Below are 23,313 nucleotides of genomic sequence, written 5' to 3'. Positions count from 1 at the left end.
GTGCCTCCCAGTCCTGCTAGTGATTGGAACAGGGCCCCAGAGCTCACACCACCCCCATAACCAGAGACTGTGGAAGCATGCAGGAGCCAGCATGTCCACAGGGGCCATTCCTAAGCAAACCCACTGTTGCCAGAGAGCTCTGCCTCCTCGCACCTGGCCCAGAGCCCTGCGGTGGTGGGGGTGGGGGTAGCAGGGGCCGGTCAGGCAGCAACTCGTCATCTGAGGTGGCGATGGTCTTGATGGCATTGTGGTACAGCGGGGTAGAGCTGGGCATGGCATACTTGGACATCTGAGACATCATCAGTGACAGAGGGTTCTGGGAAGGCGTGGGGTCTGGGGAGGATGTGAACGGTAGGCTGGGATTCATGAGGCTGCTGGGAGGGTTGGCGGGAGGAGCTGAGGAGCTGTTCCGGGGGCCAGCAGGTGGGAGAGCACCTACAGAATTGAAGAGAGACAGAAAAGAGAGCAGGGGTCACTGGAGAGGTTGACTTCCCTGGAATCTCCCCCTCGCTTCAGACACACCCCCATCCCACTGTGACAGTCCCATCCATCTCCACGCAGTTCCCACAGTGGAGAGAGTCCAAGTTCTAAGTGACACCCTGTGAGATGCCTAGATGTACCTGCAGCTCTGGGTAAGAGGCCCGGCACAGCTGCCATCATGCCCCTGCGGGGACCTACCCGCCACCAAGGCTCCCACCCAAGTCCACCTAGATCACTCACCCTGTTCCAGGTTGCCCAGGGTAGAGGAAGAGTTTATGTTGAGAGGTGGCTGTTTATTCTGGGAGACCCCAGGACTAGGCATGGCTGTCTTGGGAGAGGCGACCCAGCCCGGAGAAGGCACCGCCATGGAGGGAGACTTGAGCCTGCTGGGTGAGCCAGTGGGTGAACGCACACTGAGGGAAGAGCTGAGGACCTGGGGTGACTTGAGAGGTCCTGGTGGGTTGGCAGAAGGCAAGGGTACCATCTGTGAGGGAGTCTGGGGTGACTTAAGGTTGGCAGAGGGTGAGGTGACCAGCGGGGAGTGCACCTGGCTAAGGGTGGGTGACTTCAGATGCCCCATGCCTGGTGAGCCCATCTGATTAATACTGATGGTGAGATCTGAAGGCCGCCTGCCAAGCCCCCTATTGGGGGCTGAGTGCACAGACCCAGGGGGATTGGATGCAGGGGGCAGAGGCATATGGCTGAGCCGGGCGGTGCCCACAGCGCCCATGGGCACTGAACTCTGATCAGGGCTAAACATGTCTGGAGTGTTGCCCATGTCCTGGGGCATGGCTTGGTAGGGTCCCTGGCCCCCAGAGAATCCCTGCTGGCCCTGGTTGGGAAACTGAGAAGGCATGAGCATCTTCTGTGGACCCGCCATCATGCCACTACTGTTCTGGGCCCGAACTCGAGCCATCTCCTCAGGACTGAGGCCCTGAGGACCCATCATGTCTCCAGGGCCTCGCATCTTCTGTGACATCAGCATCTGCTGCTGTGGCGTCATCTGCACATTCAGGTTCATGTTCATGTTCATGTTGACATTCATGTTCATGTTGAGGTTGCCCGGTCCCATGGGTGGGTCTACCTCCCTCAGCCCAGACTGTCCCATTGGAGGGCTCAGGAGGCCCCGGCCTCCACCGAACTCTATGCCCATGGGAGTGCCAGCCAGACCATCTCCTCCAGTCATCTGCCCTGGGAACATGGTAGGGTCCATCTGTCGATGTGTCTGTATCATCCGTTCCATTTCCATGCTCTGTCCCATGCCACTACCCGCCATGCCCAGGGGCCGCTGCATGCCCATTGACCGCTTCTCCAGCAACTGGTGCCTCAGCAGCTCCTCCCGGACACGAGGGGTCATGAACCGCTCTGCCTCACCCTGCCCACCTGGATAGGGCACAGCATTCTGGGCAAAGTTGCTGGGTCCCCCAATAGGGGGCAAGTCTTCATTCCAGGCCATGCCCGGCCTTACAGGTCTCTGCATGGCATTCATGGGTACTTCCATGGGCATACTCTGCATACCTCCAAAGCCAGGCACCCTTTGCATCTGGTTGCCTGGGAAACGGGGGCCGGGGAAGGGAGGTCCAGGTCGGAGCTGCATGGGATCTTGGACATCCATAGGTCCTCGGAGTTGCGTGCCCATCCCAGGTGGCCACTGATCCCCAGGTTTGCTGTGGTAAGGAGGTGGGGGCCCCCTCCCCATCATGCCCCCCATTCCCACCATGTCCTGCAGAGGGCGGCCCCCATGCAATCCAATCTGCTCCTCTTTCCGCCGCTTCTCCTCGTAGTACTCTTCCTGCAGTTTGCGCCAGGCCACCTGCTCAGGTGTCAGACTGTCCTGGCCCAGCCTCTGCATCATCATGTTCATTTGCTGTCCCATGTCTCCGCCCTGAGGGTGCCCCGGCACCTCGTGCTCCAATGGGGGGCCTCCAAGGCTCTGTGTCTGTGAAATCATTGACTGCAGAGGTTCCTCGTACTTCTTCAGCCCCGGAGGAGGGGCGGAGGGAGGCTGCTGAGCGGCAGAGGGCGCTTGTGCGGGCGGGCCTCCCTCAACAGCTCCTCCAGGGGGCCCCTTGAGGAAGGGCTCAGTCTCCCCGCTGCGGAGCAGCAGCCTCTCTATGTCTCGAAGTGTCTGGAGGGAGCGCTCACGGTGCTCCAGCTGCTCTTTGGACAGGCCCTCAGAGCCCACCAGGTTCCTCTGCCCATTTCCTGTGGGCGTGGCCTCGCCCAATAGGGCAGAGCCAGGAGCACTGCCAGGGTCTCCTCCAGGAGGCAGAGGGTTGTTAGCAGTGGCAGCCGTTGGGGTGTTGGGGTGGGTGCCCCCAGTCCCACCACCTGTGCTGGCAGCTCCCACTGAGTTGGGGGCCAGGTCCTGACTGGTGTCTTCAGGAGGCCCCTCCTGGGGCAGAGCAGGAGGGGCACTGCCAGGGGCTGGTGGTGGCGGTGGCAACGGAGGTGGCTGGGACTGTGGTGTACCTGCTGATGGCGTGTTCAGGGGTAGTGGTTCTGGGGTGGGTGGCACTTTAGGGGCCTGCAGGAGGACAAAGGTAAAGAATAAGACAGATGAGGGGACATCCCAACCTATCTTAGAACCAGGCAGGACACCACACTCACCTGATCCAGCTTGGCCCGGGGCACGTTCTGCTGGTGGTAGGCGAGGATGGACTCTGCCCGGCCCTGTAGCACTGCTTCTGCCGCCCTGCATAGGAGAGCAGTCACAGGCAGCTCAGAGACAGCCAAAAGCAAGCCCGCCCTCACCCACCAACCTTGCACCGCCCACTCATACATGCGCCGACCCCCATACGTGCTCAGGATGGGCGTGGATAGACAGACACCCCTCACCCTTCATCTCTCCCAAAGACTTACGTGTTGGCCAGATGGGTGGTGAAGACGTACACGAACTGAGACGGAGGCTTTCCTGGGACGCCCCCACCCCCACCCCCAGGGACGTCTGGCCGAAGGCCTGGCGGGGGGCCATGTTGGGGGCCTGGTGCACTGTTCTCACTGAGGGGCAGTTGGGCAGTTTGGCCAGGACCCAACTGTGGGGCCACCATGGCTGGGTCTGCTACATTACAATCTGCAAGAGGAGAGAGAAAGGAGAGGGAGCTGGTGAGCAGCCTAGCTGTGGGAAGAAGGATCAGCCTGTGTTCCTGCCCTGGGAGGCTCACTGCCTCAAGCCCATGCCCAGAGGGTCATTTGTCCCCACAGTCTCTGTGTTTACCAGCCTGACTTTCCAGTTCACTTGCCCTATACTAACCTTTGCCTGGGATGGCCAGAATGATGACCATGGAGAGAGGAGAGAGAAAAACGTAGCAGAGACTCCAACTCAAAGCTCTGCTCTGCTCTAGAGTGCTCCCCTCTGTGTGTGTGTCTATATGTGTCTGTGTGTGCCTGTGTGTGTATGTGTGTGTCTGTATGTGTACGTGTGTATGTATGTATGTGTGTGTGTGTGTGCATGTGTGCACGCATGTGAATATACTGTCTAATAACCCAGCCAAGGGGAAGGCAGGGAGGACCACAGACAGATTTTCATCCTACCCCATGATTCACTGACTGTGATTTTACAAAACATAGCATTTGTCTAAGCCTCAGTTTCTTCACCTACAAAATGGAAACACCACTGGGCTCCCATGTGCCCTACCCGAGGACAAGTCTTTTGAAAAACATCATTACTGTAGCACAAAACAAAGCGTCGGCTCTCAACGAGAGTCAGAAAGGCTTTCACAAAATGATCAATGCGAGACTCGGGTCAACTCTGATCACCAAGAATCCTATGGAGGTGTCCCCATCAATAACCAGTCAGCAATCCCTGTGGGCCGGGCAGGGTGGCCTCTAGTTTAGTTGAATTCTGGCATTTGTCTTTCCCATGAGTTAAGAAACGCAGGCTCAGGGGCTGGAGAGATGGCTCAGCAGTTAAGAGCACTGACTGCTCGCCCAGAGGTCCTGAGTTCAATTCCCAACAACCACATGGTGGCTCACAACCATCTGTAATGGGATCTGATGCCCTCTTCTGGTGTGTCTGAAGACAGCTATACAGTGTACTTATATAAATAAAAATTAAAAAAAAAAAAAAAAAAGCAGGCTCACAAAACTGCCCTCTCCCCTCCCAACCCTGCCTGTGAATGACCTGTACATTGAGGTTTTCCAGGTTCCAGATGCTAGAGCAGCTGGAAGAAATGCCTTGCTTCTGTTTATCACAAGGACACTACAGGACCTGAGATGGCTCAGCAGGTAAAGGCACCGGTTGTCAACCCTGACAACCTCCTCAGGCCCATGACCCTAGAAGGAGGAAGTGACACCCACAAATTTTTTCTGACCACCATACTCATGCACCATGTAGTGTACACACACACACACACACACACACACCGTTACTATGCCACGAATCAAAACATCAGTTTCAACTGAAGTCCGAAAGGCTTTCACAAAATGATCAATGCAAGATGACTTTGGTCACCTCTGATCACCAAGAATCATATAGCGGTGTCCCCATCAACAACAGGCTTACACACACGCATACGCACAGTCACATACACTCTCACATGCACACACAATAGATGAAAATGATGCTGTTGATGGAGACAGGTGAGATGAACACAGTTCGCAAGTCATGTGAGAAAGAGCATTTGCCTCTGTGACCTCTCTGAGTGAAAATCCTTTTGGATTTTGCAGGGGAGGGGCAGGTGTGCACATACACAGTTTAAGGGCAAAGGGCACATTTGGAGGTCTACAGAGAACGTTTGGGTGTTGGCTCTCAGACTTTATCATGCACACCAGAGTAGCTAGCCAATGAGCTTCCAGAGAACCTGTCTACCTCCACTTTGAGTGCTGCCACCCCTGGGCTTAACTACAGGCAGGTACCACTGTATCCAGCTTCCTGTGTGGGTTCTGAGAATCTGAAATCTTGGGAGACAAGTTTTTCCCAACTGAGCCATCTACCTAGCCCTCTTTTTGGGTTTTTTACATTAGAAATATTTCATTAAACCATTGGCCTCAGATGATCAATTCAACTTCCAGCCCCATTCCCTTTACGAGGTTGGAGTGTGGGACCGAAAGCTCTAAACCTCTAATCCTGTTTGATCTTTCCAGTCATCAGGCTCCATCTAGAAGCTACCTCAGGGCTGCCAGACACACCAGTCAATACAGCATTAAAGAAAACTGAACAACGAAAAAACACTTCTCCCTTTGGACCTTCCCAGGGTTTTAGAGTAGTAGGCCAGGAATCAACAGAAGATCAAATCTATATTTCGCAATATCACAGACCGACATACTCAGAACATTCCCAGAGTATCCCTCAGCAGCAAGACAGATTTTGTTCCATGGTCACAAGCCTGACATTCCCTTCTCGCATAGATAAGATCCACAGCTGGTCATCAGTGGGTTTAGGGGATGAGGATCCAAGAGAAACAAGTCAAAGCCTTCAGACTACAGACAGCATGTGCCAGCACTTCCGAAAACACAAGAACTTGGCCAAGGCAGCAGCCACCATAGGCCCAGGGTGTAAATCAGAACACACGACAGGTTTCTGCATGCTAGAGAAGGAAGCAGAGTTTATCACAAGAAGGAACTTTCTAGTGCCATAACAGCAATACAAGCTAACACCGTTCAAAGTATGTCATATACCTAACTCACTTTCTCCCTGTGCCAAATCTACAGGATAAAGATCATTTCTATAGAAGGGAAATCAGAACTCCTTTCTCAAGTTTATAATCCCAGGGATGTAAGTGAAGGGGCCTGGTCCCTGAGCCTGTCAGTCTGTCTTGCTGCATGTGAAGAATTCAATTGCACAGTTGAATGCTGCTGAACGACATGGTGTCACAAGACTATAATCCCAGCCCTTGGGAGGGACAGGCAAGAGGATCAGGAGTTCAAGGCCAGCCTCATCTACATAGCAAGCTTGAGGCTAGTCTGTACTACAAGAAACCCGGTCTCCACTGAAAGGTTTTCCATCTAAAAGAGGCTGGTCATGGGATCTTAGCAATTTCTTATCACTCTGTATCTTTCTTTCTTTCTTTCTTTCTTTCTTTCTTTCTTTCTTTCTTTCTTTTTTTTTTGTGTGTGTTAAGGGTTCTTTTTTAATGTATAAAATTATTTATTGTCAATAAATTTTTATTTAAGTGGTTGGTTTGATTTCTTTGCTGTCCATCCAGGCACTCTGAAAATAGCCCTTTCTCAAGGGCATCCAGTTGTGCTTTTTAGCCCTGCATAATAAGAACATGGGAGTTACGGGATGAGTAGTCAGTATTCTAGAACCATCTACATATAAAGTAACAACTGGATAAAGATTTGCTCAAAAAGTGTTCCCAACAGGTTAAGTGCTACTCAAGTAGCATATGGAAAACCTAATGGGGACACTCTGTATCTTTCAAAGCTTCTACAATGATACAGGCTAACGTTACAGAAGCAAATTCAGGGTGACAGGAGGTCCCTGTCCCAGGAAGCAGTGAAAGGTTCTACCACTCAAGCATCCATGCAGAGACCGAACATAGCCCATACAGCATTAGTTAGTCACATGGGTCCTTGGCAGTCCCAGCCAGGTGTGGGGATTTCTTGCTGGACACTCCCCAGTAGGGTCCACTCATTCCCTACTTGCTGACTGTCCTCTGCTGTGACTGTCATCAGATCACGTTCCCCATAGGTAGCTATGAGGACAGAACTAAGTAGCAAGTGCATTTCTCTTTCTCCTCTCCTTAATTCCTGCCTATAGGCAGCACACAGTTTAACCAGACATAATGGCACACGTATTTAATCCCAGCACTGGGAAAGCAGAGGCAGGCGGAGGATCTCTGTGAGTTCCGGGTTAGCCTAATCTACATAGCGAGTTCCAGACTAGCAAGGGCTACACAGTGAGATATTGTCTCCAATGACAACAACGACAGCCCAGGATTTAACCTTCTCTGGCTAGTTTCTTACGAGCTTAAGTTGGAAACAGAAGGAAGTCTCAGGTCTTAGGGACAGAAGGATGGATTAAAGAATGAGAGGAGGGGCTGGGGATTTAGCTCAGTGGTAGAGCGCTTACCTAGGAAGCGCAAGGCCCTGGGTTCGGTCCCCAGCTCCGAAAAATAGAACCAAAAAAAAAAAAAAAAAAAAGAATGAGAGGAACGGCCACTAACTGACATCCACATCTCATCCTAGAAATGCACCACGAGCTTTTTTCCCCGAGCGTCATTTAGAGATTGGAGAAAGGAACCAGAGACACAGTTAAGTGTCAGTTCACACCTAGGCTTAGCAAGGCTTTGCAAAGCCAAGCTAAGAGATTCCCTGAGAAGCCAGACCTTCCCTGCCCATCCTCCACTGACCAGTAGGTGGCAGCATAGGCCATGAAATCTGTTAGACATGTAGGTGCGTTGTCCAGAAAAAGGATTACCTGAGAGACCTTAAATGAGAGGGAGGGAAGGAGAGAGGAAGGAAAGGAAGGTGAGAACATGGGTAGCACACACACTATTGATAGGGAAAAGTCAAAAGCAGGACTGAGGAAGAACCTGGGCTCCTGATCCATGCCATTCCTTGAACAATCCCTTAAAGCCCTAGGTAAGGAGGCTCCCTTAGGAGAGTCACAGGCACACACCAGGGGGAGGGCACCATCAGGCACAGAATCAATGAGTACTCACTGTGGGTGGCCCCAATGGGCTTGTCGTCCTCCTCGCTGTCTGGTCCAGAGCACCATTCATCCCCACTGTATGGCTGCTTCCGCTCCAGCACACACCTCCGTTTACTCCGGGGTGCCACCTCTGCCCAGGCAGGACACAGGCAGGGAGAGTAAGAATGTGTGGCAATGTGGCCTAGTCCTTCCACATGCAGAGGCCCTCCCAGACCATTCTCCTAAGTGCCCCACCCTAAAGGGCACTGCCCAGACCACGGTGGGCACTTTGCCAGTCCCTGGCCCCCACCACACCACCATTTGTTTCTGATTTCTTTCTCCAACCCTGGCTGCCTGTCTCCCCTCCCCCCCCACCCAGTACAGCATAATCCCAACCACAACTGGTTCTAATTAGGGCTGGGGGGGGGGGGGGTGCGGGAGGAGCCACTGTGACTCTTCCAGGCCCCAGTGCCTGTTCCCCAAAAGGCTCCCACCAGCCAGGACATTCAGGGGTGATGGGGGTGGGGGGTTGATCTTCACCCCAGACACTTCCCTCTCCCACTCTGGGGGCTACAATAGGAAGGTGGAGGACAGTGGAACTAGGAATACTATCACTCTGCTGTCGGGCCTTTCCATGAGTGGCACCCTAACCAGCCCCACTCTGGAATGAACTGGTTGACTGCTGGGTACAGGTAAGAGAAAGCTACTACAAACAGTACATGTTGGATGGCAACACAGGATGAGAACCAAGTAGGGACGGTCTCTGATGTTAAAGTCTAGAAGACGTGAGGGAATACAGTACCTTTGGCCTCTGAATCCAGGGATGGAGTTCCGGCTTCTCGCTGCTCTCCAGAGTCCACGGACACACTCCGCTCTCGCTTCACCTTGCCTTTGAGGGAGCTGAAAGGAGACACTCCTGCCTGGGGGTTCTTCAGACTTGAGTTGCTGGGTGAGATCTGGTTGGCCTTGGCCCCATGGCTCCCCGCCCCCACGCCCTTGGAGCCCAGGTTGCAGGTGGGTCCTTGGTTCACATTCTGGTGCTGGGATTGGGCCCCTCCATTCCCTGTCTTGCCATGATTGGTCAATTTATTTTCTGGGTGCATTGGCTTGGCTGGGGCAGGGGGGCAGTGGCCTCGAGGGGACAGCGGTGGACTCCCTGGAGCCTCTCTCCTCCTGGGGTGGGGTAACCTGGGGAAAAGGAGGAGAAACAGCAAAGATTAATCCTGCGAGGAGGAGTTAGGCATGCCTGGACTTTAGCTCTCCCGCCTCACCTAACAATGCAGGGGATGGTTAGGTGCTATCTTGAGACCACCTGCTATTCTCTACCTCTGTGTGGTTCATCAGATAACAGCAGAGTTCTGTCCCCTAGGGGAGTGGAGATGAAGCAGTGCTCCTTATCTTCTAGGCCCAATCAAATGGAAACCTAGGGCTTTAACTTGGCAGAATCTATTTACCTTCAGCCCCAGTGATCTACCAGCTTCTGTAGCAGCCCCTTCTTTCTCCCTAGCATTTGATGAATTCTTAGCACCTTCTAGGGTTTAAGACTCCTTCCCAAGGCCCCAAACCTCAACTATGCTGTGCCCTAACAACTAGCTGAGAAGGGCCACAGGACCTGTGAGTCACTGCTCAAGCCCGAGCCCTATTCCCTAGGGGACCAGGGAAAGCACAACCGGAGAGTGGTACCCACAGGTCCAGAAGACTCCCCAGAGACTAAAGGGGAAGGCCTGAAGAGGGCGGGCCAGTAGGCGCTGTCTGCAGGCAGGGATGGGGGTGGGGGGGTATGTCAAGCAGACAAGAGTACAGCTTGAAGCCAAGGATTCCCGCAGCCTAGGCTGCGGGCCCTTTAAGCTCCAGCCCGCTCCCCCCACCGCCTCCCCCTCCCCGGAGACCTATTAATAGCCGCTGGAAAGATCACATCACGGGAGAGGATATTTATCCCCCCTCATTCCACACCAGCTCAGATTTATTTCAGCCCTGCTGTCCTGCTGCTGCCGCCTGGCCCTGTCTGCCCGCTTCTCCTGGGGAGGAGGGAGGCAGGCACCACCCCCATTCCAGCTCCTACCCCCAACTAGACTGAGGCTGGAGGGCGCCATCATACCCCCAACAGTAGGGTAGGATGAGAGTCTGTTCTAACGGTTTTAGGAGGGAAGAAGGGACCAGAAGCAAGCAAAGCTAGCTGCCAGTCTCCTCTGCCCCCTGGGCCCAGGCGCTAAGGCTGACTGCCAGCTCCTGCCTGGGGCCAGACTTTACCACTCTACTTCCCTTCAACCCACTGGTGGCCAGGAAGCCAGGTGCCTGAGGGGCTCCTCGGCAAGCCAGCACAGCTCACCATCACTATGGGCCCTTCCCTTCCCCACTCTCCATACACACATATCCCACCCTCCGTGACACCCACACACCTTGTCTTGTTAGCCAGGATCCTCATGGCTCCCACACACAGTGGGGCTACGACCCCTGTGCGTGCCCAGGGCCCAGCCAGGTACTCGGTACTGGAGCAGGGACTGCAGCAACAAGCCCCAAAGAGAAAACTTGTGACTTGGGGAGGGGGTGTATGAAGGGAAGGGGAGAACCCAAAGCCCCAGGACTAAGGAACTGGATAGGGTAGGGTAGGATTGGAAAGAGAGGACTTCTCAATCCTAAAGACCAGTCCAGTCCCCATCCCTTCCACACCTTGTCCTCGGGGGAGCTTGAAGTATCTAGCAAGCCTCCCACCCTAGGCACCCCCCTCCAAGGGCTGTAAAGTCAGAATTCACTAATAGGCTTGGTCGCAAAAGTGACGCGTGGGGCGGCTGCGAGGTCTGCTCTGGCCCACTGGGGGACTCCCGCTCCGAGACACGCCCCTCACCCAGGATTCGGGAATCCCTCACGCCCCGCCCCAGTACTGCGCCCTGTCCCCGGGCGCTGCAGCCTCCCAGGGGCCGGGGTGGGCGCACTGCCCTGCCCCGCCCCCAGCTCCAGGCCTAGCCCGTGCCCATCCCGGCAGGCCCGGGCGGGCAGCGAGAGGCCTGGCGGGGCCCCGGGGCTGCAGCTGGGCTCTTTTGGAGACCAGTAACGCTGGCTCAGATTCCTCCCCGACCGCAAGAATGCAGGAGCCTCCCCTCCCCCCTCCCTTGCACCCCCCCTACCCCGCCCCCTTCAGCAAAGCCCGAGTGTAGAGACAGAGCGAGCTAAGAGCGAGAGAGCCAGCGAGGCAGCTAGCGAGGTTGAGGGAGGCGGACAGGGCTGCAGCCTGGATCTCCCGGGTCCACTGGAGGGCGCGCGGACAGACACATGGACAAGTCCTCTAGGGACTGACTGGGCGCTAGCCGGCCGGGCAGACTGGGTGCACAGAGCTGGGACTTAAAGAGACCCACAAGCACCCGAACTCTGACTCACACGCACACTTACAGCTCACACGTGGACAGGGAGACAAAGACACGCACGGAGCCCAGGAAACTAGAGACGCTCACGGCCAGCCGGCGGAGGTGTGCCCGAGGGACTGGACAGCGCGAACCAGCAGGAGCCGCGGGGCAGCCTGGGGCACACAGACATCTAGGCCACCCAGCGGAGTGATAGCCGGCGGACTCATTGAACAGATGTGAAGGCTGAGACCCAGACACAAGGGAGCCATAGAAAGTTGAGCCCGACAGTCACAAAGAATACATAGAGGGCCACAGATACACCAACAAGCTGACTTACACAAACACAGACGCCTCACCCAACCGCCCCCCTGCTCTGTCCCCTTTCCCCGCCCCCAGCAGAGATCCCGGTAAAAGGTGGGGGAGGGAAGGGGAGGAGTCTTGGGCTCTAGAGCCTCTTCCCCGTGACAGGTCCAGCTAGACACACCCGTACACACTCCTCCTGCTCCCTGCTCAGCTGCTGGAAGCTGGGCTGGGTCCTCCAAGTCAGGGGGGGGGCCCTGTCAGGTACAGTGTGGGCGTCTAACCTTAAACCCTGTAGAACACTGGCCTTCCCCACTCCAACTCTGTCTCTGGAAAAGGTTCCAAAGTCCAGGGCCTAGTTTGTAACAAGCACCCCCCCAACACACACACACACACACACACACACACACACCACACACACACACACCACACACACACACACCACACACACACACACACCACACACACACACACCACACACACACACACACACACCACACACACACACACACACACACACACACACACACACAAACCAGGGAAGGACAGAGAGGCAGGAGTCACTGAGGACTCCCTGGTCAATTGAGGACATGCTGCTTAAGCCCTCACCTCCATCCCTAGTTGATTCTCAAAGCTATAGTTGTCCTCCCAGTTTCAGGAGGAACTGAGGTCTGGGAAAAGCTGTGTGCTCTTGGGTCACATGACAGCATGGGTGACCCAGGACCCCCATTCCAGGTACTACAGTGTTACCCTGGGACCCTGACTGTTCATCTCAGTCTAAATCAAAACAGTGGTCTTTTCACATTTGAGGCCCCAGAACTTCTCGCCTGTGAAGGGAGATGAGGATGAGCCACCTAGTACTTTCTGTTAAAGGGGTCTCAAAAACTGGAGACCCAGCCTTGGCACAGTGAGTCATTGCTGTAATCCTAGCACTTGGGAAGCTAAGGCAGGAGGATCACAAAGTCCAACTCGTGAGTTCCAGAACAGCCTAAACTTCCTAGCAAGATTTGGTCTCAAAACCTTCCCCAAAAAGCTACGGGCGGAAGGGGGAGGACCACCACTATAACAATCCAAGGAGGGGTTGTTAGGAAACTGGTCCTCTTCTATGGCTCCTGTCAATCTGAAGTGTGCCCCTAGGACACCACCTCCTGCTCCCACCCAGCTGTGGGGCGAGCTGAGGTAAGCACAGATGAGTCAGGGCTTTCCCATCTAGCATCTTCCTGTGTGCCCTTCAGTCAGCAGACAGACTTGGCCCTAGCTCCCAGAGACCCCTCTTCCTCCATGCTCAGTCCCAGATGACACCCGGCGTGGAGCCTTGAGAGGCTGATGGTTGGCAGGGAAATGCTTCTGCACGGAATGAGTAAGGAGCCTCCCTAGCACCAGACTGGAAGCCCCTGGAGACCTGGCATATCAGGGTAGGCTGGGCTTTGGGAACTCCACGCTCTTAGACTGGGGAAGGGTGACATGTGTTCACAAACAGGGAGCAGGTGCAAGTCACCTGAATTAAAGAAAGGCCAGAAGCAAACTCAGGAGAATGTGCCTGGAGCAAAGAGGCTGAGACAAAGAAGCCAGACCCAGGCATACTGGGCACAGGTCTATGATCCCCGCACTTGGGAGACTGAGATAGGACCCAGGCCAGCCTTAGGATACTTAGTGAGCTTCTGAAACAAGAAGCCTAAAGTGGGTGTCACGGGCTTCCACTGTGTAAAAATAAGGGTAGGCCACAGGTTGAGGGTCCGTGAGAACAATCCCAGTGAGAGGAGGGGGACAAGGGGGCTCTATGGCCAGAGCCCCCAGGTGTTTTGTGTCAGCCCTGTTCATCACAACTGTTCTCCAGTTGGGCGAGCATCTGAGAGTCTGCTTGACCAAACCAGCCAGCTCACCAGTCTCACTGTCCTGCTCACAACTATCTCAGAGAAGCCAGGAATTGCGGCTCAGCCCAAGAGTCTCAGCGCTCAGGAAGCTGAGGCAGGAAGATGTTTGTGGATTCAAGATCAGCACGGGCTACACAGTGGGTTCCAGAAGAAGACTCTCTCTACAAAATAAATATTTCTGCTTGGGTGTGGTGGCTTACACCTTCAATCCCATCAACTCGGGAGGTAGAAGTAGACCGGCTTTCTGATTTGAAGGCCATCCCAGGCTACATACCAGATTCCAGGCCATCTAGGGCTGTGTAGTGAGATGCTATCACAAACACAACTATGATGATGACAACAACGAAAATGCAACTCACTTCAGGGCCAATGATGTCATCAGCTGAGCAAATACTTCATCAGGGGACCCATGTACAATCCTGGCAAGACCAAGGACACCGAGGGGCAGTGAGAAATACTCAGAGGGCCATGTCCCCAACATACAGCGACTTCCAGAAAAGAAAATGTGTGATACACCAGGACAAGGTTCTTGGCCTCTGGCTGAGGGAGATTCAGTTCCCAAGATAATGTCCCAATTCCCCTTTCTCCTGGTGTCCCCTCATCCTCACAAGCTCCCTTGTAGCACTCAAATTGCTTCTGTCCCTGAAGTGGTAACTCAGCTAGATAGGGAGGTCTGGGGTTCAGAACCTAGCTTAAAGACCCAAGGACCCAAGATGTTATTCTGGTGGGGACCCTCGAGGTGGGGACTTCCAGGCTTGGGGGGAATAGCCCACCCCTACCCCCAACTCCCTCCCTGTTGTGGTTCCTGGCATAACTCCCCTCCCAGGAGTCCATGCAAATAAACCAGTTTTGCTTGGGAGGCTTCAGCTGGGAGTTTCCAGCCTGCCCCACCTATAGCCCCAGGGTAAGGTCATACAATCCTAACCCTGAAGGACCATGAAGTCTGCTGATCTAGACCATTGCAATGCAGGATCTTGAAACAGAATGCCTGTGGGAGGGTAGTTCTACTCTTGCTGGACCACTGTCCCTTTGGAGCTTGTGGGGACAAATGCCCTTGCTGGGACAGGCCTAAGTTCACCTCACTCTTTCAGCCATTACCAGTGAGTCCAGACCTCAGGAAGCAATCATGACCTGGCAGTAGGGTGCCCCCAAAAGACTGATGCCCAATCCCTAGTTACTCCCTCCCCTTAGGGAGAGGGGTGGGGAGGGGGGGAGAGCACTAGGAAACAAGACAGGGCAGGAAGCCCAGGCAGGCAGCGGGCACTCTGGGCCAGGCACAAACAGCCAACACAGGAAACCACAGCCCACCCCCGCCCACCCCACCCGCCCAAGGCTCTGGGAGAGAGGAGTGCTAGTACCCTGACTGAGGCCCGGGCCAGGGGTTAGCCCAGGGCAAAGGAGGTGCTCAAAGGCCTCCCGGCCTCTCTAGGCCTTAGACCCCACCTGAGGAGGGGGAGAGGAAGCCAGGCTGGCAGAGATGGGCTGCCTCTTTAAATCCACCGAAATCCTGAGCTAGGCCCAACCCAGCTCTGGTTTCACAGGAAGGAAAGGAGAGCACAGGAGCCAGCAGAGCCGACGGTGGTGGCTGGAATTAGCCCCACCGCCCAAATATATCTGGACACCACTGCCACCCTACTGGCACTTCCTGCCCCCTGGCACCTGTACCAGAGTGGGGGTGGGGGAGGGTCTAGGTGCTACCTCTCCCTGATAGGAGACCCGGGATTTTAGGAGGTGGCCTGTTGCTGTATGCACGTGGAGTGACTTCTCAAGCCGTGCTCCTCCAACAGGGAGAAAAAAAAAACAAGCCAGGTAGCTTCGGGGGGGGGGGGGGGGGCTTCACCTGGTCCTCATCTCCCAAGGGGTTAATCGGGCCCCTATTTAGGGGGGCATGGGTGACTGAGGAACCTCCTCCAAACTGCCTGGCTACTAGAAACAATGGGGCCATTGTGGAAGGTGGAGTGCGGGCAGGCCACTGGCACAGCCAGCACACCACGGGCGGGACCTCGCCCAAAGACTGCCTGCCTGCCGCACTCTGCTCTCTCCCCCAGGTACTGCCAGAAGCAGACACATCCTCTGTCCTAGCTCCAAGCTCTTGGCACCAGCAGCACCCGAGTAGCCATGTAGCTCGGTCTACGTTGACATACAGATAGCCATGACCCTCCAGGAAGCAGGGGCTTGTGGGCCAGGGCTAGTGGGGGTGGGGTGATGAGACCGGATGTGTGCCTGTGATCTCCTGCAGGGCAGACAGGAAGGCCAAACCCGGTTTCTAGTGTCAGTCCTGGCACCCTCAGGCAAGAAGGGCTTTCAGGACTGTGAGCGCAGGGTCCCCTGTCCTAAAGTCTCCTTTCCCACATCCACTCCATAAACCTTCCCCCTACAAGTTACAGTAGCTACTATATCCTTGACCATGCATCCTGCCATGCATGAGGTTACAACAGCAGAATAACCTGTAGTTGGGCAGATAGAACACCAATCCCGTCATGCCTCTTCTAAACTGCAGAACCTTGTCCACCTCTCCTCTTCCTCCACCTCCACCACCACCACCACCACCAGCCTCAGTTTACTCAATTACAAAAATTACAAAGTGAGTTAATTTCCAGAAACTACCTAAACATGTCTATGGCACCTTAGCCCTCAACCAAGTCCCTTGGGCAATCTCTTTCCTAGTACCCAAGAATGTGGTGTGTCACGAAGTTACATCTGTGATGAGAAGCGCCTTGTGAGCATTCAGGCAAGCAGGGCCCTTGAGCATCGCACTTGTGTTACACAGGACATGGCTTTCTCTGCACTCTGAAGAAGCTTGTTCACTCTACCAACAGGCATCCTCCCCGAGCACCCCCCCCCCCCCGGGATTCTGTGCCTTTCTCCAATCCAGAGCGTGGATGCAGAGAGCAGCCATCCGAAGCTCCCTCAGCCTCAGGTCTGAGGTAAGTGAAGAGTGAAGGGGTCTTCTCTTCCAGAGATCTGCAATCCCCCAGTCTGTCCCCTTTGGAAATACATGCAGTGTGGAGCCATAGTTCTCTCTAAAGAGAAGGTCTTGAACTGAAAGGGCAACTGACAAGCAGTCCTAGAGGACTGGAGGCCCAAGGAGGAAGCCCATTCTCTTCTCAACCAGAACGGGTAATACCTCTCAGGGTGGCCCCACAGAGCCCCAAAAGGGTTAACAAGGTCCTAAAAATAACCCTGTTCCCAGCAGGACCCACTGATCAGAACCCTCCAGCCATCTGTTCCCGTTTTCTCCTGTTCACGTTGGAACATCTGAAACCGGCCCCAGAGCCCCAGCCCAATCCCAAAAATAGCCCCAGTCTGCCCAAGGAACAGGCCCAGAGGCTGGGCACAGGAGGCATGGCTGGCTCAACAGTGAAGCACCACGGTGCAGGCAGATGAGTCCTCACCTCCGAGTCCATAGAAAAGGGGAAGTTCTCTCTGTCCCAGGAGGTGGTGGGCAGCACAGTATAGGGCTCTAGTCCTCCTAGTCCAAGCCCTTAGAGAGTACCTGGGGGCCAGGCCCAGGCCACAGACCTAGAAGCCCTGCTCTTCCTTAATCCACAGATCCTAACCACCTGTTGACATGGATTCTTTCTTCTGTGGGCAACCCAGCCCTGCCATCTACCATGGCTCCTCACCCAGAAGCTCCATCCCTACCATTCCAGTCCTAGCTCGGGACCTTTGAGAATCCTGGTTGCCCACTAGTATTCACACCCCCCAAGCCCCTGCCCTGAGACACACTGGACTTTCTTCAACACTCTTAGGGAAGGATTCCAGGAGTATCCTACTGGATACCAGGGGTGCTGACATGCCCCTGCTCTCCATATAGATTTGAGGATAGCCCTCCCTGCCTTTGTGAGATGCCGGGTGTGCTTGACTCATCTCTCAGGCAGTGTCCTTCCATATTTAGAAAATGTTCAAGATGGTACCCTAAGACCTGAGGCAGGTCTAACCACTACCACCCACCTCACAGCTCCATACTGCCTTATTTCTTCCCAAGGAAGGGCACTGACTCCTAGACCAGGAGGGAAAGAAGGAGGCCATTGGAGCCATTTAAGGACAGAGTGTTTCCTCCAGTCTGGTTCAGAACAGAGCAGCAGGAGTTGGATGGTAGGAAGGGCTCCAAAACTAAAGCAAGCAAGCAGGCGGGGGGCGGGGGGGTGTAGGGCTGGGCCCAGAAATGCAAGGGTAAAGACAAAGGAATGGGGTGGGGGTGAGGTAGTCCTTGGAAACTCAAGTCCTTCTCTAGGTCCAGGGCAACTACAAAACTTGCAATCACAGTATGAGGCAGCACCAACAGTGGGGAAACTGAGGCAACAAGGTACGTCTCGCCAGCAGTGGTACCTCACAACTTTAATCCCAAAACACAGAGGCTAGAGAGCTCTGTGTGTTCAAGGCCAGCCTGGTCTGCCCAGTGAGAATTTGCCTCAAGATACAAAAACAAGGGCATTAGAGTCTAAAGACCTAGATGGGTTCTTCCTCCAAGCCCTAAACTCTCCCTTAGGCCAAAGCCCCAGGATAAAGCTCCCACAAGGGGCTTAAATTAACCAATAAAGCCAAGCATCTCTGATATCTGCCAAACATCTACAAACTCGTTCTATGTTTTACCTAACTTAACCTCCAGAACAATTCTACAAAAAGTCTGGTTTCCTCCCCCCCCCCCCCCCCCCCAGCTAGTCCTGGGATGGAACCCAGGGCCTTGAGTCTGCTAGGCAAACAACATCACCATCTGAACAGTTTTCTTCTTGAGACAGGCTCTCACTGTGAAGACTAGGCTGGCCTCGACTGTACCGAATTCTTCTTGCCTCTGCCTGGAAGTGTAAGCAAGCAGTAATGTGCTCCACTCTTCTCAGAGTCTCCTCTATCTCAGGATAGTCTTCCAATTTACTGTGCAGCTAAGAATGGCGCTGGACTCACGAGCTTCCTGTCTCTACCTTCAGAGAGCTGGGATTAAAGACACGTGCCTCCACGCCTGCCTTATGCCCAGCTTATGTCATCCTAGGCTTGAGCGTGGAGTTTGTGGATGAAGGCAAGCACTCTATCAACTGAGCCACAGCCCCAGTATAGCTTTTTTTTTTTTTTTAATTATTTCCTGAGATAAGGTCTTGCTATGTTACTTAGACTGGCCTTGAACTCCTGAGGACAGAGGAATCCTCCCTCAGCTGCTAAAACAGTTGGAACTATGGGCAGGCTCCTACCACCACAGGCAGCCTTAGAAAAGACTTTATTTTTATGATCTTGGAGCGTTTGGGGTTTGCTGGCTTGTCTACTTGAGACTAGATATTACTCTGTAATCCAGGATGGCCTCGAACTTGAAATGATCCTCCTGCCTCTACCTCTCAGTTGTTGGACATTCCATTCCTGGCCTAGAAAGCCCTTTTATTATTCCCTCTTTGCAAGTGAGAAGAGTTAAGTAGCTTGCCCAAAATACATAGCCCACCATTACAGGATCAGGATTGGAGCTCAACACTCCAGCAATTGGGTTCTTAGCCACTGCCCTGTGCAGATGCAGCATGGTGTCAGCCCCTCACAGCGTTCAGGCCTAGCCTTCATCCTTTGCACCCTTGCACCCTCCTCCTAGGTCTAATGGATATCAGGTCCTGCACTAAAGGCCACAGTTCCTGCCTGGGGGAAGAGATCAAAGAGAGACCTGAACCCTGCGGCCTCTATACAGGTGCCCTGCTGAGCCAGGCCTGAGATCTCAAAGAGCAAAGTTCTAGGGCCTCCCTAGCTCCACCCCCCACCCCCCCAGTCCGTTACCTCCTCACTCATCCAGGTCTCTATCAAGTCAGCATGGTCCCAAGACAAGTTCCTAGTGCTCTAGCACAGGCTCCTGCAGAGATGCCCCGGGGCTATGAGAAGTCCTGCCGTCCCACAAGTCCTAGGTGGGAGTCAAAGGTCAAGCGGGACTTCCCAGAGAAGGCGGGAGTCCCAGCCCCACTGCTGACCCACCTGGCCCTCCTCTTCCCACTTTTTTTTCACCGTCTGAGTTAGAAGCACAGTTTCCTCTGGGAAGATAGTGGCCTCCAAAAGGGAAAGTTGGGGGTTGGGAAACTAGGTGAAGGAACTAGAAGTTTCCCCCTCCAGAGGACCGTCCAGGAAAAAGAAGCACCTCCCCCCTTCCCTTCCTCAGACTTTCCCTAGTCCACAGGAGCCTACAGGCTTGTTTGTTGTGAATGTAGAGTTGTTGCTAAGTAAGGAAAGAGGGAGGAGGGAAGCTATGTACGTACGTGCCTCTGTGTGTGTGTGTGTGTGTGTGTGTGTGTGTGTGTGTGTGTGTGTGTGTGTGTGTGTGTGTTGTGAGTATGTACACGCCTGTGGAACCAGGACAACAAGCAGAAACCAAACTTACAGTGGTGGCTGGTGGCCAGTGGACCGGCCGATGGGCATGTTGGATTTGACTCAACCTCTAGAAGCCAAAGCCAAGGAGGGAAGACAAGTAATTGGGACAGCCGTAAAAATCTACCTTGCCCTCCAGGTGGACACAGTTCTGAGTCTCCCACCTCCCACCAGGAGAAGAGGCTTAAAGAAGGCCTAGAACTTTTGGTGGCACCCAGCTTTAACCCTTCCCTGTCCAGGGCGCGCACACACACATACACTCCAGCAGTACTGCCCACCTAGAGACAGAGGAGAATGCAAGTGGGGCAGAAAGCCAGGAGGAGGGAGCCGACAGAAAGAGCCAAGCAGGAGGCTAAGCCAAGATGATGCGGCCACTGCAGACAGGATGGGAAGGCCAAAAAGCAGCACAAAACACATGGACCCGCTCACCTCTGAGGAATGTGTGTCAGGTTCAGGCTCAGGGGTGTGGTCTGGGATGGGGGCTCCCTGTGGAGAAATGGTCACAGCTAAAAGTCCCAGGCCAGCCATGTATGCCCCTGATCCTCCCAGAATTCCAACCCTAGCCCCCTCCCCAGCCATAAACATGTACAATTCACAGACAACCTACAGCTCCAGGAAGTCTCAGAGTTGCTCAGACACCCCCTATGCACACACACACACCAAGGACTTCTGTGGACTGGCCAGGATCCAGGCCTGACCCAGCTGCCCCATCACACCACCCCCCCTCCCTGTCCTGGAAGCAGGAAGGAGAAGGCACTGGAAGACCTCAGACTTAGTTCCCTGAGAGCTTGGCCCCACAGAGAGAGGGAGGGTGGAGGACTCCCACGTCCTGGCCTAAGGACCTGGGGGGAGGGGTGGCTGAAGCCCAAGGACCCCGCTTCCAGAGCCAGCCATCCCCAGGTTAACTTGTGGCAGGGGTAAGGGTTTTCGCTCCTATGTACCCATGTGGTCTCCTTGGCTATAACCCTGGTTCTCTAAAGACAAAGAGTCCTGGGCACCTGGTCTATGTACCAGGGCCTGGGGGCGAGGACGGTTTAGCAGTTTAGTAGCACTGGGTGAAGCTCCCACAGCAGGAGGGAGGGAGGCTGGTGGCTGGGCTCAGTTTGTACTGGGGGTCAAAGGGGAGTTCTTTTCCGAAGAATTCTGGGAGAGACGCCAACTAGAGCAAGCTGCTAACCACCCCTCCTCCCTCTCTCTTGCTGCACTGGGGTGGGGGGGTGTCCCTGCCAACCAGACTTAACCCTCTGCAGCCTGTATTACTCTTGGCTCAAGATGGGGCTGTTAGAAGGGGACCCTGACTGCTCCCAGCTTCTAGTGACAAGAGACAGAAAGCACACCGTGCCCACCAGAAAGAGGCTGTCTCCCTATGGTTCCGTCTGCACCGCCCTGCCCTACCACCATCTAGGTGACTTTTCTAGACTCAACTCCCAGAGGTGTCTGCAGTGACGTGCCCATGTGCATGTCTCAGAGACAGAGATTGAGAAACAAACTGAAAATTCCTTGCCAAGGCCCTCCTCCTGCTGGGTCACTGAGCCCTGTACCAACATGGGTCTCCACTACTCCCTTCTTCCCACTGTACTGGGGACCAAAGGACACTTCAGGGGAAAGAAGTCTAGCCTATGCCCACCTCCCCGAGGGAGGCCTCCACAGGCCCGTCACTCACAGAAACACCCCCTGCCCATCATCCTCCTCACTGACCATGGTACTTCCAGAAAAGCAATCAGATCCTAAGATAGGAAACTGAGTCCTAGCAAGGAGTTGGAGCATCCCAGTTAGTGTATATTACCAACCAGCATAAATATACTACCAATACTCAGACTTTAGCCAGAAGAAACAAAAACCAAAACATTCATAGCTGCCCTCCCACCCACCCCCCACACCATACAGAACCTCACTGTCAGTAAGTAGGAAGTAAATGGTGGGGGGCATCAGTTCCCCTGGACCAGGGCTGCAATGGTTCACCCCAAATGCCTGCATTCCAGGCCCCTCTGCCTTTTGCTTGGGATTAAATTTTGAGTTTGTTTTGTTAAGCAACTGTAAGTGGAGAAGTCAAGTTTTCTGAACCTGAAACTCACCACCAAACTCCTAGGTAAATTGTGCCTGACTGTTCCTGGTCTCCAGTGAAGGAGGTGACTGCAGAGGTGAAAGGAATATGTCCCTTTAGTCCCTAAGCTCCCTCTATCAGCCATCGCTACACCCTCAGGACACAGGGTTGCCTGGTGCCTCCGAGCATACAAGGCCAGAGAAAGAGAGGACCAGGCCCTGGCAACAGCTTATCCAGGCGTCTCCCCAACTCCACCACTCTTTCTCCAAGGCCTCAGAGCTGCCAGAAGCTTGGGCCTTACTCCAGGAAACCTCCCTATCAAAGGGCAGAGGACTCCACGTCCCAGGGAGCTGCAGACCTGTGACTACACTCCCCAGACACGTTCCCAGGGTGGAGGAGGAGGCGGAACAGATACGAAACGAAACGTAAGCACACAGCAGGGACACACCTCCAGCACACTCCTCAGAAAGAGCCCCCAGACACACACACACACAAGTGAGAGACAAGCAGACACACTTTCAAGGTACCAACTAAAATAGCCCAAACTTTCCTTTAGACCAGTGAGAGTGGCAAATTCAGAGGCAACCAAAGAATGCTCTGGACACAGCCAGCCAGCCGTCAGCCAGTCACACAGAATACTGACACAGACACACCCACTCCGGGACACCCGCAGAGCCACCGCATACAGAGTAGTACAATGTGTATCCATGTGCAAGCACACAAACTCAGAGGGAGTACCTCAAGTGCAGCCCAGCAAAAAGTCAGATTTGAAGACAGTGAGCCATGAGTGGGGAGGGGAGTCAGAGGGGGCAGCGGGGAAGCATTCAGGATTTCAAAACAATCCTGGTTTCGAAATGCTGGAAATGCTGGGTTCAGGGCCATTCCTGAAGCTGGGGGTGGGGGTGGGGGTGGGGGTGGGGGGGACACACACCAATTTGCAGCTACCAAGACAAGGAGGAGGAAAGGGCCGGACAGAGGTGGTTCAGCCAGTGGGAAGGGGGACCCGGAAAGGGCTACCAAGTTAGGAACAGCAGCTGGCCTAGAACCAAGAAGGGAGGGCCCTGCCTGCTGGACGCAGGGCAAAGGAGAGGCCTCCAGTGGCTTTTGCCACTGACAGGAGAAGTGCGGAGGCAAAGGGAGCCTCCACTCCCCTTCAGGACTGAGAGTTAGAAGCCACCACACCCCTTACCTACACATACAAGGTGAGCATCCCTTTTCTCCAGAAGAGTGCCTCAGCTCAGCTCCCCTAGTTAGTAAGAGTCAAGAGACAGGGACAAATGTCCCCACATTCAGGACTGGCTAAGGGAGCATCTGTCCCAGAAGTCTTCGTGAGAAATCGCCTCGGTCTCCCATGAGTACCCCCACACCCAG

General features: G+C 54.4%; 1 protein-coding gene across 6 annotated transcripts in view; it reads right to left on the bottom strand.

The window, feature by feature from the left end:
• Bcl9l (BCL9 like) overlaps positions 1–23,313 on the bottom strand; it is a 30,206-nt gene that overhangs the window by 3,207 nt on the left and 3,686 nt on the right. Inside the window, 9 exon segments of one of the 6 annotated variants that reach the window (NM_001106817.1) lie at positions 154–435; positions 721–2,031; positions 2,185–3,007; positions 3,091–3,175; positions 3,343–3,553; positions 8,088–8,207; positions 8,859–9,244; positions 10,456–10,557; positions 20,328–20,384. In NM_001106817.1, coding sequence (NP_001100287.1) covers positions 154–435; positions 721–2,031; positions 2,185–3,007; positions 3,091–3,175; positions 3,343–3,553; positions 8,088–8,207; positions 8,859–9,244; positions 10,456–10,481 — 3,244 coding nt within the window. In that variant the 5' untranslated portion in view covers positions 10,482–10,557; positions 20,328–20,384. 6 annotated transcript variants of the gene reach the window in all.

This window comes from Rattus norvegicus, chromosome 8 (assembly GCF_021556685.1).
Source record: "Rattus norvegicus strain SHRSP/BbbUtx chromosome 8, alternate assembly SHRSP_T2T, whole genome shotgun sequence".
NCBI lineage: Eukaryota > Metazoa > Chordata > Mammalia > Rodentia > Muridae > Rattus > Rattus norvegicus.
The sequence above is the reverse complement of the archived record's forward strand: the minus strand, read 5'-3'. Positions and strand labels throughout refer to the sequence as shown.